Consider the following 18213-nt stretch of genomic DNA (forward strand, 5'->3'; position numbering starts at 1 on the left):
CCATGGCTGGTCCCTGGCCAAGATCAGGCCAATGGCATCCCATACTTTGTCCAAGGGCCCAGCAAGACCACCACACCCAGCAAAGAAATCCTGCCAGGATTACCTCCATCCTCAGGACCCATGCCATGGGCATGGATTATAAGGATATTAGATTGTGCAATTACTTCAAATTATTAATGTGCCTTGACACAAACATTGTCTAAAATAGACCTGTGCTATGGTTCATGTTTATAGTTACTGTGTGAAGTTGGAGTTTATTTCAAAAATAGTTATTTAATACCTACTTTGTGCTCACTAAACATCTGTTGAGTAAATGAACTAGTAAGTGAATGAATGGATAAAAAATAAACTGAGCTAGAAGTTGCCTATATTTTAAAATTAAAATGATTTTACACCCAAAAAATTGTATTTAAAAAAAAAACTCAGGTTTTGAGAAGACTAGAGAAGAAGCAGAGGCTGGAAAGACTTGGAACCCAAGGAATATTCCCAGGCTTCCGAGGGCCTCTTCTTCAGGTTGGCAATACTAACCCTTCTCTAGGTGCACACTCCCCTTACACTCACACCTAGGGATAACGTGAACAAACCCAGGCACAGAACAAAAGTCCCATGAGAATGAGAAAGAGACCGTACATGCAAACCAGAGGACGCAGTAAAAAGAATAGTTTTGTAAACTTTAGAAATAATCGCAGTACACCAAGTTGTAAATTTCATGTAATTTTTACAGACTAGTTATTGGTCAATGTCTATTGAGTATAAATAGATTTGGGGGGGGCTAGAGAAGGGGAAGTTGAGTCCAAGGAAAAGGATAACTGCTCCTTTCTAGTTATTATTGAAGGAATTTCCAACCTCTTAGCCATCTCCCAAATCAATAGGACTCAAAGAATACCAGGCCTTGCTGTGCCTACTTCCAAGTAGAATAATTCACTTCATAATTTGTAACACTGAATCTTTATTTATTCACTTATCCATTCATTCTCTTGTCAAATATTTATTGGAAGAGTTGTGTGTTATTGTCAGATCATGCACAAGGTGCTGTGTGTGGATTCATCAGTGAACCAGATATTGCCTCAGGGAGCGGAGATACAGCTAGACTAGAGTAGACTGGCAGGGTGGTAGGGCTATGGATATCTGTTTAACACCAGCCCCCAGTACAGTTCCTGGTACACAACAAGAGTTCATGAGTATGTGTCTATTATCTTGAAAGTAAAATGGGAACTATGCTCAGTTGTTCTAGGTTTCTTGATAAAGAGGAGTACAGGGTTCCAAGAAAACACATTAGAGAACAAAACTATATCAGTCTTTAGAAACACCAAGAAAGATTTCCTAAAGAGATGGCCTATTACCTAAAAACTCAGATGGTAAACAAGAGCAAGTCAGGTAAATATAGGTTTAGGAAGGTTTCCTATTAGATGAAAAGTATAAAGAACAGACACCAGAGGCTGGAGAAAGATGGCACATCTGTATTACTGCTAGAAGTGTATTACAAGTTGAACTGAAAGGTGTGTGTAGGTACATTTGAGCATGGCTGTCAGTGTGTGATTGTGTGAGGTTGTGTGTGAGTTTTTATCTATACATGTGTATGCATGTGTGTACAAGTGTTTGCCCTAGAAATCAGTATGAACATAAGAAGGGAAGTAAGATCCTTATGACACATGAGGAAGCTAAACTTTCTCTGGAGAGCACAGCAGATTCAACAGTTTTAGGAAGGAAATCCACTTAAGCTGCTTTCTATTCCAGAAAGCTTCTTTTGGCTGCAAATAGCTGCAAAATGAATTGATCTCTTTGTGAGAGATGGCCAGAATAACTGTGGCCAAAATTAAGCTGAACGCTATAGTGACGAAAACACAAGTTCCAAAAGATACTGTCAAGGCAAACCAGGTATGATTCAGTGGTTGATCACCATTGTTATATGTGGAACTGTGGAGGGTGAGGAATCGAAAAGGGAGACAGCAACTCTCAGAGGTCATTCTGAAAGAGTGGAGTCTTCACTGACATACAGGAAATAAAATAGTGGGTTTGAGACAGAAGAGGGAGGCAGGTTGGGCCTCTTTACTCCTTATTGCTTTTGTCATAAAGTTAGAGGCAGCATTGCATAGTGGAAAAGAACATGGGCTCTAGAGAAAAAAACACCCAGATTCAAACCTGTATGGACTAGGTGCATGATGATGGTCCTGTGCAGGCTGGATGTGCTCTCTTGCAAGCTAGCTATGTGACCTTGCTCTGTGTGGACTAAGTGTATGACTTTGGGCAACAGCCTATTTCTCTCTGTGCTCTAGTTTCTCCATCTCCATGCTCAAGTTGTCCTGAGAAGCACTTGAACTAATATTTGTAAATTGACTGCTGTAGTGTCTGGCACAAAGTCAGTACCTCAGAAGTATTTGTCAAAGAAATATTTCTACAACAATTTCTTGGAATCATTGAGTTTGTATTTGCATATTTTACATTTCTGTTTATTTATCTTCTGTCTTTTCCTTTGTTTATGCTGTCTCCCACATTAGATTAATATAAGACCTTGAGCCTTGGATCGCTCTTACCACAAAATAAAATCTCTCTGAACCTGTATCTACTTCTGAGATCATCCTTTATAGCTGATTTTCTGTATAGTGTAGATAAGACCTGAGGTCTGTTTTCATACCCTCTCCTCTAGTTCATATCTCTACTTTTCATACTCCTCTCCTCTAGTTCATATCTCTACTTTCTGTGATGTGAATTTTCCTCTTGGTCCACAACTCTAGAGTAAAATTGCTCTCTCCGAAGTCATCAGTGATTCCTAACTACTAGGTCCAAAGAACCCCCTTAGGTCTGGTGGCTCACTTGGTCTTCTATCCCACCTGACACTATCTTTTTCTCTTACTCCCAATTTTGCTACCCTCCATTCTTTCTTTTGTCCCTCTGGTTACCTCCTTTGGTTCATCAAGGTAGGAATGGTCACTCCCATGGGCCAGGCTATAATCATTTATGAGAAACTTCCACCAGACTGTGAATACCTTCCAGGCACAGCCCCTGCTTTAGTCATTCTTCATTCTCTAGCATGTGCCTAAATGCCTAATAATTCACCTAATAGGAGCCCAATAAATGTTGGGTGAATAAATAAATGAATGAATGAATGTACAGAACCAATCTACTTCTTTCATAACTTGCCCAGAATGTGAAGCAACTTATTTGTATGACAGTTTGCAAATGATGAGTCACTGCCTAAAGAATAACTAATTGATTGATTAACTTTTAAGCTCTGTGACTTGACCTCTGATCAGGTAACTGAACTTCTAATCCAAAAACGAGCCATAATTGTTGGTCTTGATATCCCAACTGGTTGTCATGGCAATGCTTTGAGTTCAAAATGTTCTGAGACTTTGGGTTCCAGTTATCATATTGTATATTTGAGCAGAGCCATTTTTCTTCACCACTCACTTCTGACTCATAAAGAGAACTGGGATGTTTTTGTTTGCCCACTGAGCTTTATTTCCTGGATGTTCTCTTTTTTTAAAAATCCAAAATGGAGGATTGCTTCAAAGCAGGTAGTAAACATGAGAAGGGAAGAACGCTGCTATTTTTTGGACACAGACTTGGCATAGAAATATGCTTTCTGGAAGGTGCTAGAGTGAGGGTATGTATGATGTGAGGAGAAACAAATTTGATGAGCCCCCAGAGAAACTTAATTCCATGTACTCAAGGGCAGAAGCATGGGATTTATGTACTTGTTTATGACACCAGGAACTGAAGCTAATGGATATCCAGGGTATACAGGCTCAGGATCCAAACCAAGGTGTTGCCTTCCTCTTAATAAACACCAAATAAGGTGTTTATTTGGCTTCCTCAAGGCATGGACTGAAACAGGAAAGAGAGAGAGCCAGACCTCCCTGGCACACACATTCTGAATGAATCAGATGGTCAGCCCCAGAGGAACAAGAAAAAGTGCACAAGGAGGAAGCAGGAGGTGAGGAGAGACAAAATGTTGCTGGTGACAGGCAGACAGTTGAATTTATTTGGGCTGCTAAAGGTGATTCCTACTTTCCAGCCCTGCCACTCTCACTCATGAATATTTCCAACCCAACAACCTGAACCACACCCAGCATACCCTCAGGTTTCCATCTCATCCTCAAGGACTGGGAGAGAACACAAAGCTGGAAGAAGATGGATTGAAAGCCAATGGTGCCTCCTGGGGCGGGGTGGGGGGGGAGGGGGAGGGTCAAAGCTTCCTCACTCACCACATTGTCTCTTGAGATTAAAACGATCTAGAAGAGTCTTTTACTACGACTGAAGGTTGGGGACAAAGAGAGGATGTGCAATAACAGGTGTCAGATCTTGAACCAGAAAGCAACAAGATGAATGAATGATCACATCTTCAGGCTCAGAGGAAGCCCTTCTTCCCCCACCTGCATCCCAGACAACTGGGTAACTCCAGAGTCTCAGATCTAAACCTGGGAGTCAGATACAAGCTCTGAAGAGGGTGTGCCATCCCAACTGGGGCAAGACTGAAGAAACTCATGGAATTGTAAGGGAGCTATGAGAACTTTATTGTCCTCCCTGCTCTTTCTTTTCTCCTCTTCTTCTTGAAGGTGCTGCTGCATCAGAATTCAATACACTGTGACTTCTGAGTGGCTGAATGTTCCCCCTTAACCTGTCATTTAGGACTCATCAGGTGGACAGTAACAGAAATTAATGCACTCTGGGCTAAGGATAAACTTCTTCCATGCAGAGCTCCATTCAGGGAAGAGAGAATCCATCATGGAATTCCTTCAAGGAGCTGCAGGAGAGAGCTTGATGAGAGCTCCCACCCCAACCACTAGGGACTTGCTAGGATTCCAGGGGCCTCTTCATCAAAGGCCCAGATTTCTCTCCTCAGTATGCCAGACAATGACACATTACTCCAAGACCACTGAGGTGCTATTGGTAGTGCCAAGTCCTACTGACCAGGGATGCCAGGGAAGCCCATTTCATTTCTGAGGGTCAGAAATATAAAAACAAACCATAAATTGGTGGGCATTGCAAAATAGTGCAGCCACTTTGAAAAATATTCTGGTGGTCCTCAAAATGGTAGAGTTATAATATGACCTAGCAATTTCTTTCCTGGATATCTACCAAAAGAATAAAAATACATGTCTACCCATGCAAAATGTTCATAGTAACACTTCATAATAGCTAAAAGTGGAAACAATCAATGTTTATCAACTAATGACTGAATAAACAGAATGTGGAATATTACTCAGCAATAAAAATCAGTGAAGCACTGACACATGCTACAACATGGATGAACCTCAATCAAGCATTAGAATATAAATGCAAATGACAATTAATTGAACAGGATACTGTATCAAATGTCCAGAATAGGCAAGTCTATAGAGATAGCAAGCAGATTAGTGGTTATCTATGATTGTGATGGATTTAGGAAGGAGAGGAGGGACAGGGCTATTAAGTACAGTGCTTCCTTTGGATGCAATGAAATGTCCTAAATTTAGATTGTGGTAGCATAATTATGCTAAAAAACATTAGTTATATACTTTAAACATGTGAAGTTTAAGGTATGGATGTTATGTCTCAATTTGCTATTTAAAAAAGAACTCTAATTTTATTATTGCACAAATTATCTTACTGTACTCTATAAATATATACAATTATCACATGACTATAAATAAGATTAAAAATTAAAAACTAAGCAAAAGGAATAAATTTAAACTTCACCTTATCTGGAGTGCTCATCCCAAGAAACTGTGTGATTATTTCTAGCAGAAAATCTCTGGTAGTTTGCTTTTACTTGAACAACAAAAACAAAATGCTTCTCTACCTGGTAGTACCACCATCTCCCTGCTGGTACTATTCTGGATAGTGTGGAACTAGGAAACAAAGCAAAAGACAACTGTAGAAGAAGCATGGCATTCAAGACTAACCCTCTACAACAGGGGTTGGCAAGCTACTGCCAGGGAGCCTCACCTGCCACCTGTTTTTACAAATAAAGTTTTGCTGGAAAACAGCCATACCAATGTTTTTACATGCTGCCAATGGCTGCTTGCTGCTCTAGCAACAGGATTCAATAGTTGCAACATAGACTGGATAGCCATACAGTCTGAACTAAAGCCTGAACCATAAAGCCTGAAGTATTTATTACTGTCCCTTTACAGAAAAATCCTGCTGCCCTCTGCTCTGGGCTCACAAGTCTGGAATCTTGCTGCCTAAGTCGTGGTCCATGCACTCCAGCTACAGCAGCAGCAGCACCTACAAGCCTGTTAGGCATGCAGAATTTCAGACTTCCTCAGATCTACTAAATCCAAATCTGCATTTGGGTTAGAGAGTTGTGTTAATACAAGAAGTAGATGCCAAGACAGGATTAAATATGCAAGAACTTTGTTAGAGGAGATAACTCTGAGAGAAAGTTTGGAGGGAGCCAGAAAAGACTGGGAGAACCACCAGTCCATGATGCAAGTCTGACCCTGAGGGAAAGAGAGAGGAAGAAAAGTTGGATGCAAGCCTTGTAGTTTGCCAAGCAGTCTCATGAATGTCCTGCAAGGCCTTTGATAGTCCCCAAGCCAGAGTCAACTACATCTTGGGAAGTGGTCTGCCCTTATCTCTTCCACCCTAGGGATTGTGGCCTCCATAAAAACACAAGTGATGAAAACCATGCCTGAGTCGTTGGTTGACGAAACCCCCTATAGTTGAAGTCACGCAGGGCATGTTCTCTTTGTGTCTGCTGCCAGGTATCCTCCCGTAGCTGCCACAACATTTTAATAAGTATCCCATCTGATCTCTCTGCACATTAAGTTCAAGAAACAATGATCTTCACCCCCCAGTACAGCTAAAAGAAAAAAAAAAGCAGTGCTGTAGAGCAGAGATTGGCAAAGTTTCTACAAAGGGCCAGACAGTGAATATTTTAGGGTTTTCAGGCTATAAGGTCTCTGTTGCAACTTTTTAACTCTGCCATTTAGCATGGAAACAGCCACAAAGAACACATAATCAAATGAGTGTTGCTGTGTTCCAATAAAACTTCATTTACAAAAACAGGCTCTGGCTTTGGATCTGTTGTGGTCCATTAGCCATTTTGATACCAACCCCTGCTCTAAAGTTAGGGAGTTTAACATTTTCTTAAAGGAATTAAAGCATCCTCTCATATGAAACAGAGAAGAGAGGGGTTGCTCTTATTGAAAGTAGGAGGGGAGCCGTGCACTCAGCAGTTTTCCTCAGAAATTCCTAATATACCTCTGAAGAAAGCAAGAGCAGAATTTGAAAGCCATTGTCCTCATTCCCCCAAAACTCCTCCCACTCCAGAAAGTTCCTCTCACTCTTTTACTCATTCCTAATGGGCATCTGGCAATCTAAATTTCTAGCTTAAACATAACTGAGAGTCTAACATTGTATAGAACTTTGGGATGATAAAAGTAGACTGGACATGTTTTGGCTCCTAGGGAATCTTCAGCTGATAGAAATGAGACATGTGCACACTAATAAAACAAGAAGTAATGTGTAGCCCAGGAAAGCACACATGAAGAACTATGGAAGCAGATGAGAGAGACAGAGGTGGCAGGGGGCAGGAGGGATTGCTGTCCTGCCAGGAACCAGAGAAAGCTCCACAGAAGAGGACCCTGCAGTAGGCTGTGAAAACAAGGGGATGGTGACAGTCTGTTTTACCTCTCCAACCATGGCCTCTGTTCTGGAGGACCATAAAGTCACATGGTGAAAACTCTTCCTACACAAAAATGCTAATTTATAGCCATCAAGGCATCGTACTTGTTCAGACAAGAAAACTAATGTATCTCATTGTCATCAAAATGAGCTGCCTACCCCACCCCCAGGGGTAAATTACTGGCCCTACATCAATGGCTCTGTGCCAAGAGAAGGGTTGTCACAACCTCACTTCATATCTGGGTCCTGATCCAGGAATTGTATGTGAAAGGAACTGGGCAATTCCTCAGGGTCCACTAAGGACAGACACTGCTACATGTAACTGAGGAGAGGTATAGAAACCTATCTTCAGAATAGCTTTGGGAAAAGAATGGACAGTGTTCTTTAGCTGTCCTTAAATCCTGCTGGATAAAGGCAGCTACTACATGCAGCTCTTCCTCTGTTCATGTGAATCTATGTTATGTTAAGCTCCATATTCCATATAAACAAAACTCTTCACCCTGAATGCAAAACTACCTTATTGGGAGAAAGGGATGTCACAGCATCCTGAAAAATCTCATTTCATAGCTGTCACTCAAAACAGAAAATCTACCAATAGGCTCTAAACAATGATCCAGGTCTGGCTCAAGTAGTACAGTTTCTGTCTAGCAAGCAAGAGGCCCTGAGTTCAAACTGCAGTACTGCCAAAAAAAAAGAAAAAGAAGAAGAAGAAGAAGAAGAAGAAGAAAGAAAATTAAACAATAACCTAATGTCAGCTGGCCATCCGGAAACTCAGACATCTCTGAATATTACATAACCCATGTAAACATGTACATTTTTCTAGGGAGTAAGCAGAGATTTCATCATATTTTTCAATAGGGTTTATAGCTCCAAAAAAAGTGTTAGCACCATTGTCCAATTTATTTGAAATAGTACTGCCCAAGCTAAAAAATAACAGATGGTTTATTTAAAAAAAATAAAATAAATGGGTCCTTTAGGGCCTCTGATTCTAGTGTTCTTATTTTGAGACCATGTTGTTAAAAAAAACAAAACAAAACAACTATTTGCCATCGTTCCAGTTTAACAGATTAGCAAACTAAATTCCTAAGGAATTAAAGATATATCTCACCTAAGGAAAAATGAAACATTAGTAGGTTAGAACCAAAGGTTAAAACACTGTTCTTAGTATGCCTGTCTCCCACTGCTAATCCCTTCCATGTCCTAAATAAATCCCACAGGCCAAGCCCTGTGTTGAGCACTTTATATATATGACTTACTTAAACATCATCACAACTCTGCAAGATGTTTCCTAATTTCTCTTTCTCTCTCTCTCTCTGTCGCTCTCTCCCTCTCTTGATTTTTTTCAATTTTATTTCAATGGAATCATACATTTATATAAATTCTCTTTTCTCATTTTTCAATTTGAGGAAACAGAGCTCAGAAAAGCACAATTGCCAAAGACTACAGTCCTGATAAGTGTTAAGGAAGGGATGTGATTCCAGGCCTGTCTGTCTCCCAAGTTCTACACTGGGACATGCTCTAAACCTTGGAGGAAAACTTGTCTTCATGTCAGGGACAGTTTCTTAGACATCTTTGTATTCCCCACAGTGACTTACGGCACTTTGCATGGCAAGGCACTCTATAAATATTTGTTGGATGAAGAAAACTGGGCTCAGGCTCCAGTTCTGCCATGGATTTAGTGACTCAGTCTCCTGTAGCTTGGAGCTGCAGGTGGTTACTCAGCTGGGCGACTTCAGGGAACATTTGAAATCAATTATGGGTGCGGAGGAACCTATTAAAATTCTCTCTTTTGTGTATGTTGGGGTTGAAGGTGAGGAAAGGAAGTTGAGACAGAGGAAAGGCACAGGATGGTTTCGGGGTTATGTCTAAAGCTCAAGGAGTTCACACCAGAAGAGGACAGAATTTGGCTTATTCCACTACTCACTTCCAATGGCCCAACTGAATAGGCTCCTGACCTCAGGCTACTTCAAGGTGGCCACATAGCCTGAATTGCCAGACTCTTGACTAGTTATTTTTATGGAAGACACTGGAGTGGAGTAGTTGCATTCTTTCCTCCTCTATGCCTTAATTGGTCTGCTTTAGCTGTGGGAAATAGGCAACTTCAGAAGGTTTACCTTTCAGGAAGAATGAAGATTCCTCCTCCAAGGGCCAAGAAACCTTTAATGCCTAAAGTATGTGATCTCTGCATTGTTCTAGATCTTCAATAAAAGTATTCTTGCAATCCACTCTGGAGCCAACTTCCTATTTTGGAAGAATATTGGAGTTTGGGGTAGAGGGAGAGAGGTAACTAGTTGATTTTGTTTTCTTTACTAGTTGACAGAAATACAAGTTAGGCACAACCCCCAAAAAGCCCCCTCCCCAAAAAAAGACTTATACGAAGCTGACCCCAAAGGATGCCTACCAGTAACATTTTGGGAAGGATGATTCAATTACAGCCCAGAGGCCAGAGCAGGACAAGAATCCAAGAAATCAGAAACATTCTTCATTATGGTGCTTACTACTGTCCTGTGTATGAAGCAACACTGCCACCTAGTGCCCCGTGTTGGAAGTATTCCCCAAAGCCCCACATCTGGGGGTAGGGGGTTCCCCAACAATGGCTGGTGTAACTGAATTACTTGACTTCTCTGTTGAAGAGAAAATACTCTAAGTTTGGTAGATGGAAGACTTGGAAACTGGGTTTGAGTTAAGTAGGTGGAAGGTAAGGATTGAAAGCTGCTGGAAGAGTGTGGAAGTCACGTCTTGGGCACCTTGTTCTGTCCTCAATGGAGCAGCAGAATTGTAACAGTTGAATTGTATGTAGCTCCCAGAGACTCAATTCTATTTGTCATTTTGCATATTTGAAGGTCAACCACCCCAGAAACAGGTAGTGACCAACCCAAAGACTGTGCCAAAGAAGACAAGCTGTCTATCAATAGGTGTGAGTAAATTTGTGCAGATTTATTTTTATTCCTAAGGAAAACTTACTTTGGCAACTTCATGGTCCTCACCCATAGAATCCACAGGTAAAGTGTAAGCAGATAAGACAATGAGTAGACATGGATACCTAAACTCTCAGGGATTCCCACTTGCTAGGATCTTAAAGAATAGAGACTTTGTTTTCAACTTCTATCTCTCAGACTTTTACCCTAGGTCTTTACTGAATACTTCCTGATATGCACAAAGGGACAGAGTGAAAGGTAAGGAAGGTAGACCTGGATGATTTCTGCCCCAGACCTTCCTGGAGAAGACCTAAAACGAAACTCCCAGAATACCACAGGGGCCACTTTGCTTTGAAGAAAAGGAAGCCTCAGAAGCTAGACTATCTTAAAAAGATTCCCTGGCTGATTTTACAAGCTTGAAGAGGTTAAGAGAGTTCAGATGAACACTGAGTGTGTGGTGTGAACACTCAGTATGTGTGGCAGTGTGGAGGGCAGTTGATGATGGACAGATGGGACAGGCAGGGAGACACATAGGGTGGGAGTGGGAGAAGTGTGACAAAGAATGCTAGAATTGGAATCAAGTCATAACTACAGTCTTCTCTGTGCAGAGAAGAGACACAGGAACGACAGGACAGGAGCCAGGAGCAATGGTCCTGAATCTGTTCCCCAGGTTTGGGTTTTAATAACTTGAACCAATAACCACTCAGAGCCTCCCACATATATTCCTGTTGGATCCATTGCTAATTCCTCACAGCCAGGGAACAGATCCCAGGTCCCTATGTTGCTACTGCAAGAGGAGGGGCAAACAGAGTTGTGGGTCTCAAGTCTGAGCTGCAAGCACACAGTCTCCCTGGCAGATGGGTACAGGAAGCAAGATTAGGCAGCAAGAAGATGTCATCTGGGAAAACTGTGAAACTGCCAACTCTGATCAGATAATCATCTCATTATTTCCTCAATTTGGCCCCAGAAGGATTTCCTTCTATTCTTTCTCTGCCCCCACCTAACTTAGAGCCCAGCCCTCTAACTTTCCCCTTCCCTTACCCTCTCCCCCACTCAAAAATAAAATAGAGCAAAACCACAAGACTCAAGAGTGCTCAGTGTCTGGGAATCCCAGCTTCCAAAGAAGAAATCACAGCCAAAGAGGGGGAGACAGAGTGTCCGGAAGGGATGTTCCAGCAACACCCCATTGGAAGAGGCTCTTTCCTTCCAGATTTCTTTCTCTCGTCTGAAACTTGTTTGCAGGCATCCACCAATCCGAAAACTTTTTAATTTGGAGACTTGTCAAGCAGCTCAGGGATTCTGGAGTTCTATCCCCAGCATGCCTCTGAGACGCCACTCATTGCCTCAGTTTCCCCATCAATATAATGGGAACCTCAAATATCAAAGGGTGTGGTAGAAAAATCCAAATTAATAAGACTAAATGGTTCTACTATTTGCCTTGCTTTGTGTTAGGTTCCATAGTGAGGAACCCAAAAGGACAAAGAGACACTAAATGATAAAATATAAATTCTAATCTTTCACCCCTTGCTCGAAATCAATCTCCCCAGGAAAGCAAAAGGAGACAGCTACTCCCAACCCCACTCTTACTTTTCCTTGCCCTTCTGGATGACTTTCAGCAAAAGCCAAGATCTGGGTATACGGGGGAAATAAATATAGGTAATATTCCCAGACAAGTGCCTCTAGATAACATCATGGAGTTATATAAGGTTTTTTTGTTTTTGTTTTTTTTAGGTTCTTGTAACAACCTCCAGGGCTAGAAGAAAGGATCCTACCCACCTTTCCATCAGACCTTGCTGTTCCTAGGCTATACGCATGGCTGTTGAGACAAAGTGAAAGGGACCCCAGAAAGTAGAACAGGTGCTGCCTTTCTGCCTGGCTCCAGAGCTGCTCAGAGAGCAAGTAATAAGCCAGGACCCAATGGCTGTGCACCTGGCAGCCTTGTTCCTTCACTGCCTGGACCAGCCTGGGCATGACTCAGGTTCTTGGACTCTCATCTATTTCAAAGTTGCCTGGGTACCCATACTGGACCAAGAGAAACAAAAGTGACACCCTTTTCCCTTTGATAAAGAACTAGAGTCCTTTCCCTTTAAAGAAGGTAAGAGAGCTAAGCCAAGTCCTAAGTGCAAGCACAATGTATAGAACTACATGAGATCAATACATGGGGCAAATGCTGTTATAGTTAGTAGGCTACTGTCTTCTTGATGGTGCCAGAAATGCTGCCTTGCAAATAAATAAAGGTCCTTCTCCTCCCCCTTCCTGGCCAACTCTTCCTGGCTTTCCTGTTCTGACCCTTTCCCCCTTGTTGCTCCCTATGTTTAACCCCAGCAGAAATGGAGTCAGCCACACCCCCAGTACCTCAGAAAAACCCAAGAGTGGGTTATTACCTGCAATGATGGCTGGGTTGTTCTGGCCTCCCTCTGGCCTCACCCATGCTTCCACTGTGAACGCCTCCCGGGGAATCTCAGCCAGCACTTCTGGACGCAGCAGCAACCGCTCCCGCCTCCCAGAGAAGTACAAGACAGGCAATCCTCCTTGGGGGTTAAAGGTCTCTGCTTCCCAGTTGGGGACCCCTCCACCATTTTGGATGCTGTCCTCCATTGGACTGTTTCTAACCCCGTGTTTAAGGGGGTGCTTAGGCCAAGGTTGAAAACGTGATGGAGAGACGTGGGGGTCTCCAGGCACATCTTCTGCCTGCCTCTTTACCACTTGGTGAGGATGCCTGGACTTGGCCCAGCCCTTCCTTTGAGTCTCTGCTCTGGGATCCTCCAGGTGTGCGAAGGTAGTGGCAATGGAGGCAGCAGTAGCTAAGCTTCCCGGAGTTGCTGCCTCACCTAGAGACGCCTTGGATCCTCGGTTGCCAAGATAAGTGTCATCATCTCTCAGCAGCTCAGATTGCCCAATAGGACCATCCCCTACCCATGGGGCAGCTGGCTGCTCTGCCTCCCTCCTCACTCCTGCTGGCTTTTCAGTAAGGTCTTGGGGAACAAGGCTCATAGACTGTCCCTTGGTATCTGATTTACTGTGTCCAGCATGATAGGTTTCCTGCTCTCTCACAGAATAGGGCCTCAGGTAGTTTCCAGGTCTGCTGGGATAGACCCCAAAGAGGTGATGCTGGGGAGCAGCTCTGGGTCTTCGAACTTTGGCTCCCAGCCAACAGCGTTCTCCTTCCAACAGCACCTGATTTAGGTATGCCCTCTGGGTCAAGGATTTCTTGTGTGTCCAGCCCAGTTCAGAGTCAGCAGTATTGAATGCCCACCCAGCCAGGATCACCAGGCTCATTCTCAGAATCTTTAAACACATCATACCTCCCTCAGCTCTTCCCTTAGAACCAGAAGACAACTTCTGGGTACCACACCAGAATGATGGGGAGCGGAGGAAGACACAGGTAGCAATGGATTTGCAGTCACCAGGGAAACTGTTTCATTCACAAACCAAACTTTGTCAAGTAGCCTGAAAAAGTGCCTCTCCTGGCTACCTGTGCTGGAAACTATGCCAGCTCAGCGTGGCTTCTCTGCAGCTCCCACTGTGTGTGTTTCCCTCACCTTCGCCCTTGACCTCTCTTCTTGCTCTATTTTAGTCTTTGAAAAATGAAGTTAATTGCTCTTGCTGCCTTTGAATTTCCTCCCAAAGAGCTCAGGTTTCTTTTCTTTTTCTTCCTTCTTCAGTAACCCCTCCCCTCTTAATAGAAGCGCATGACATAAGCCAAATTCTCTCAAATACACACTTAAAAATACATACCCCTTGCTACCTGAAGTCATTCAAAATAGTCTTGTTCTCAAATTTTTCTTTTTTTCTTCTTTCTCTAGGAGTTACTTTCTCTTTTTGTCACCCTTAACCCAAAATATGTTCAGCTTATAATAAATTCCTAGAAAAACTTTTATATAGAGATACACAATTTGATGCTTATTGTCTAAAAATGTAAAAAGAATCTGGGGACACAAAAACCCAAGCAAGTACTTAACTTTCACTCTCCAGATGTTCTCAGCCAGGTCCCCATCCAGCTTCCAGTGGTTCTGTGCAGGTTAGAATGACCTCTTCAGCTTGGAGCTTGGGGTTGTTGATTGTTGAAGGGTTTCTTATCCCCTTCCAACTTGTTGGTATGTTGCAAGTCTCTGTAAAGTTCTCCTCTGGGTTGCCAGTCTGCTGTTCCCCTGACCAAAGGAGTCTGAGAGTCCTTGACTTCACCTTCTAGGAGCCTTGTGGGTCCCTGGGAAGATGGAAAAAAGGACAGAAAGAAGAGCATATACTTCGAGGGACCTGTTCCCTCCGTTTTCTCCTGCTCCCGTTCTCTCCCTGTCTCTCTGCCTGTAATTATCTTCTTGTTTTTTTTTTTTTCATCTAAAGACAATGATGATGTCAAAGCTAATAAGTTTGGTGCATCACTCCACCTACTCCCTGTGCCCTCCTTCTTCCTGAAAAACCTCCCCACCTCACTGAGGCACAAGGGACAGTTGCCGCTCTTGGTTTCCCCAGTAAACCTCTCAGGCTTTCTCTTTCAGCAGCCGCAGCCTACACAATCAATAGCAAACAATCAATGCCGTTTTGGAGCACTCTTTTTTCCTGGGTGTTCTCTCTCTCTGTCTCTCTGTCTCTGTTTCTCTCTTTCTCTCTTTCTCTCTCTCTCTCTCTCTCTCTCTCTCTCTCTCTCTCTCTCTCTCGCACACACACATGCACACTCATACACACATGTGTTTTGAATAGACCTGCTTAATAAGCCCACACTAGCCTTTTAGGGACCTCTTGCATCTCTTTCTTTTGTTTTGTCATAAGCCTGTATTATTTCTGATTTCAATCAATCATTTCAGATTTAAAAGAATGATACCTAGATTCACTTCACATTGTTCACATTGGACTTTGGAGGAAAGGAGAAATCAGTTACCCTTCTATGAGAAGCAGTAATGGAAATGCCATGCATTCGTAATACATAGATCTTTTTCTCTCAGGAGTTTCTCAATCTAAAGTTAACAAAAGTCACTGTATGCTGAATGAGCAAATAAACAAATGAGATGTTCAAAATAAGTAATTTACAAGAATGAATCTCTAAACTCAAGCAAGTGCTTTTTTCAATTCATTTGAAATGAATGGGTAAGATGGGGGAATTAATACTGTGATTTTTAACCTCTAATGTTTGCCTAGATGTTAGACACCAGCTTTCTCAAGGGGTCCCCATCCTTTGCATGCATGTGCCTGTACACAAACACACACACTTACACATAGACACACACATGCAACGTGGTTCTGAATTCTCAACACAAGCGTACTTGACCACAGGTGGTACAAAACAGGTAGAGAAATACATTGGATTCTTCTTTCAAGTAATAAGAAAAAATTACTTGTACTTTTCAAATCACTGCTTGTGTTGCCCTCATCTAAAACAGGCAGCCCACACACTTTGGAGTAAGATCACACACTGCCTCCTTCACCTTGGGTCTCCTCATTGTCTTCTAAATTCCTCTACCCCAGCCAGTAACTGACTTATTTGTTTTTAAATGCTGTATGCTATGCACCCCATCCCCAGCATGCCCTGTTTTCCCTTGTAGTATCCACTGGAGCCTCAAACTAAGTCCCCAGAGAAGCTATCAGTTCAGGCACGTGGATATTACTAAGCAGATAGCCCTCAGTCCTCAACTGTCCCTTTCGCTTTTATATTTCCTTTCACTTCAGAAAAGCTCCCTTCACTTTTCTGACTCAATTTTCTCTCTCTTTTTTTTCTCTGAAGCAGATGAAGAATAAAAAATGAGACTGGGGGAAGCATGTACAGAAAGTCAGAAAATAAAAGGAGGGAGAGAGGAAGAGGGAGTAAGAAAGAGACAGACAGACAGAGAGACAGAGAGAGAGAGAAGAGGAGTCTTAAGGGGAAGATACTCAGGTAAGAAAAAGAGAAGTCAACTTTCCCCTCCCCCATGCCATCCCAAGGACCCTCAGTAAAAGGATTCCTACCATTCATTTCAGGAAGGAGGGATAATACAGCAAGGAAGAGGATTCCGCCTGCTTTTCTCCCCCTTTTAGTGTGTAAGTGATCTCGCATCCCCTATAGGTCTGTCCTGGCTCTCAGCTGCTAGTAATCCATTCATAAGGTTTCAAGAGGCAACACACAACTCAAGCTTCCAGTTTAGTTTCTCTCTCTCCCCTTCATTCCTCTGCTCACCACTCTCCTTCAGCTCTTGGCAGTCCAAAGTTTAAAAAAAATGTTGAACCATTTCTGTGTTTTCCTCCTGTTGTAACTTTGGCTGTGACATCATAACCCTGCCCACCAACACCCCACCTCTCTCCCTTTCCATCCCCCTCATCAGCCCCATGCCCCCAAACACTCCCCCACCCACGGAAAGAGGGCTCCTGTCAGTTCCAATGTGTGAAAACACAAAGCTCCTGGAAGGTGCCCCTCCCTCCCCTCGGTGCCCCTCCTGCCTCCCCTCCCTGCCTTACCCACCGCTCAGCCCGGCTCTCAAGGCTTTTAACAATGATCCCATCTGTTTGACATGTGCGGAAAGGTGGGCTGGATTCAAATAATCTGTCAAGTGAATCAGATCAAAAACACAGCACCCCCTCCTCAATTCCATCACACACACACACACACACACACACACTGAACCCGAGCAAAAGTGTGAAAGAAGTCAGACTTACACAGCACCCACCCTCGATGCCAGGGAGAAAGACACCAAACATGCCAAGGGAAGCCCAAATTTATACATATATAAATTCAGTTGCTTATTTGTTTATGACAAACACCCACACCCCAAGTCCTCAACCCCTCTCTCTCAAACCCTGTCACTCCGCAAGTGCACAGATTTGAAAGCTGGTAGAATCTGTTTTGAAATCTCCAACGAGAGGGTTTTTCCCCCTTTTTTTTCACTCCAAAGCACTATCTGTGGCGATCAGACTCGAGCAGGGTTGCCAGCAAATGCAGGAGGCCCCTTCTAGGGTACAGGCTTTCAAACCAGCAAAGCTAGAGGGAATGAATTTAAGGACACGCAGCAGGAGCTGGCTGAATTCATTTTATTTTGACGGGGGTAGTTTGGGGGAGGAATATCATTTCTGAAATGCCCAAAGAATGAAGGGAGAGGATATGGATTTCTTAAACAGTTTTTGCAAGAGGAGCGGTGTCTTGTTCTGCAGGTAAATCTATAAGGCAAGAAATTGGAGCTTACAGATAAACAAGGACCAGGACTGAGAGGGAGAGGGAGGAAAAAGGAAAAGAGGAAAGAGAGAGGCGGAAGAAAAGGGGATGAGGAGATGGGAAAGTGGAGAGAGAGGACAAGGGGTAAAGAGCAGAGAGGGACGAGGGAAAAGAGAAGGGAAGGAAGAGGGAGGAGAGAGGAAAGAAAGGGGAAAGGGGAAGGGAGGGAGGTGAGAGGGAGGGAGGATGGAAGGGGAAAGGAGAGAAATGGAAGAGGGAGGACAGGAGTACTAGAAAAAAGAGAAGAGTCTGGGAGGGGAAGGGACTGAAAGAGAGAAGTAGTGAGAGGAGAGAGAAAAATGAACTGGAGTGGGGGGGCAGAAAAAAAGAGAAAGAGGTGGTGAGGCACATAAAATATGGAGACCAGGAAGGCAGTTAGATCCATAATGGGTAAACATAGAAAAATCACAGAGGCAGGTGAAGGGAGACACTATAAAATGGGGCAGAGAAAACAAAGGACACTCAGTAGAGGGACTGTCTCTTAATGATGAGACACATTTTAAA

The 18213-nt window shown here is 43.1% G+C and overlaps 1 protein-coding gene across 1 annotated transcript in view; it reads right to left on the minus strand.

Moving 5' to 3' along the window:
• The window catches only part of Pappa2 (pappalysin 2), a 260775-nt gene extending 244005 nt beyond the window's left edge, over positions 1 to 16770 (minus strand). Inside the window, exons 1-2 of the mRNA XM_074047398.1 lie at positions 16473 to 16770; positions 12917 to 14739 (exon numbers count right to left, since the gene is read on the minus strand). Of these exons, the coding sequence (XP_073903499.1) occupies positions 12917 to 13835 (919 nt within the window). The 5' untranslated portion in view covers positions 13836 to 14739; positions 16473 to 16770. The remainder of the gene's footprint in view (positions 1 to 12916; positions 14740 to 16472) is intronic.
• Between the last annotated feature and the right edge of the window lie 1443 nt (positions 16771 to 18213).

The sequence above is a fragment of the Castor canadensis genome, chromosome 11, assembly GCF_047511655.1.
Source record: "Castor canadensis chromosome 11, mCasCan1.hap1v2, whole genome shotgun sequence".
NCBI lineage: Eukaryota > Metazoa > Chordata > Mammalia > Rodentia > Castoridae > Castor > Castor canadensis.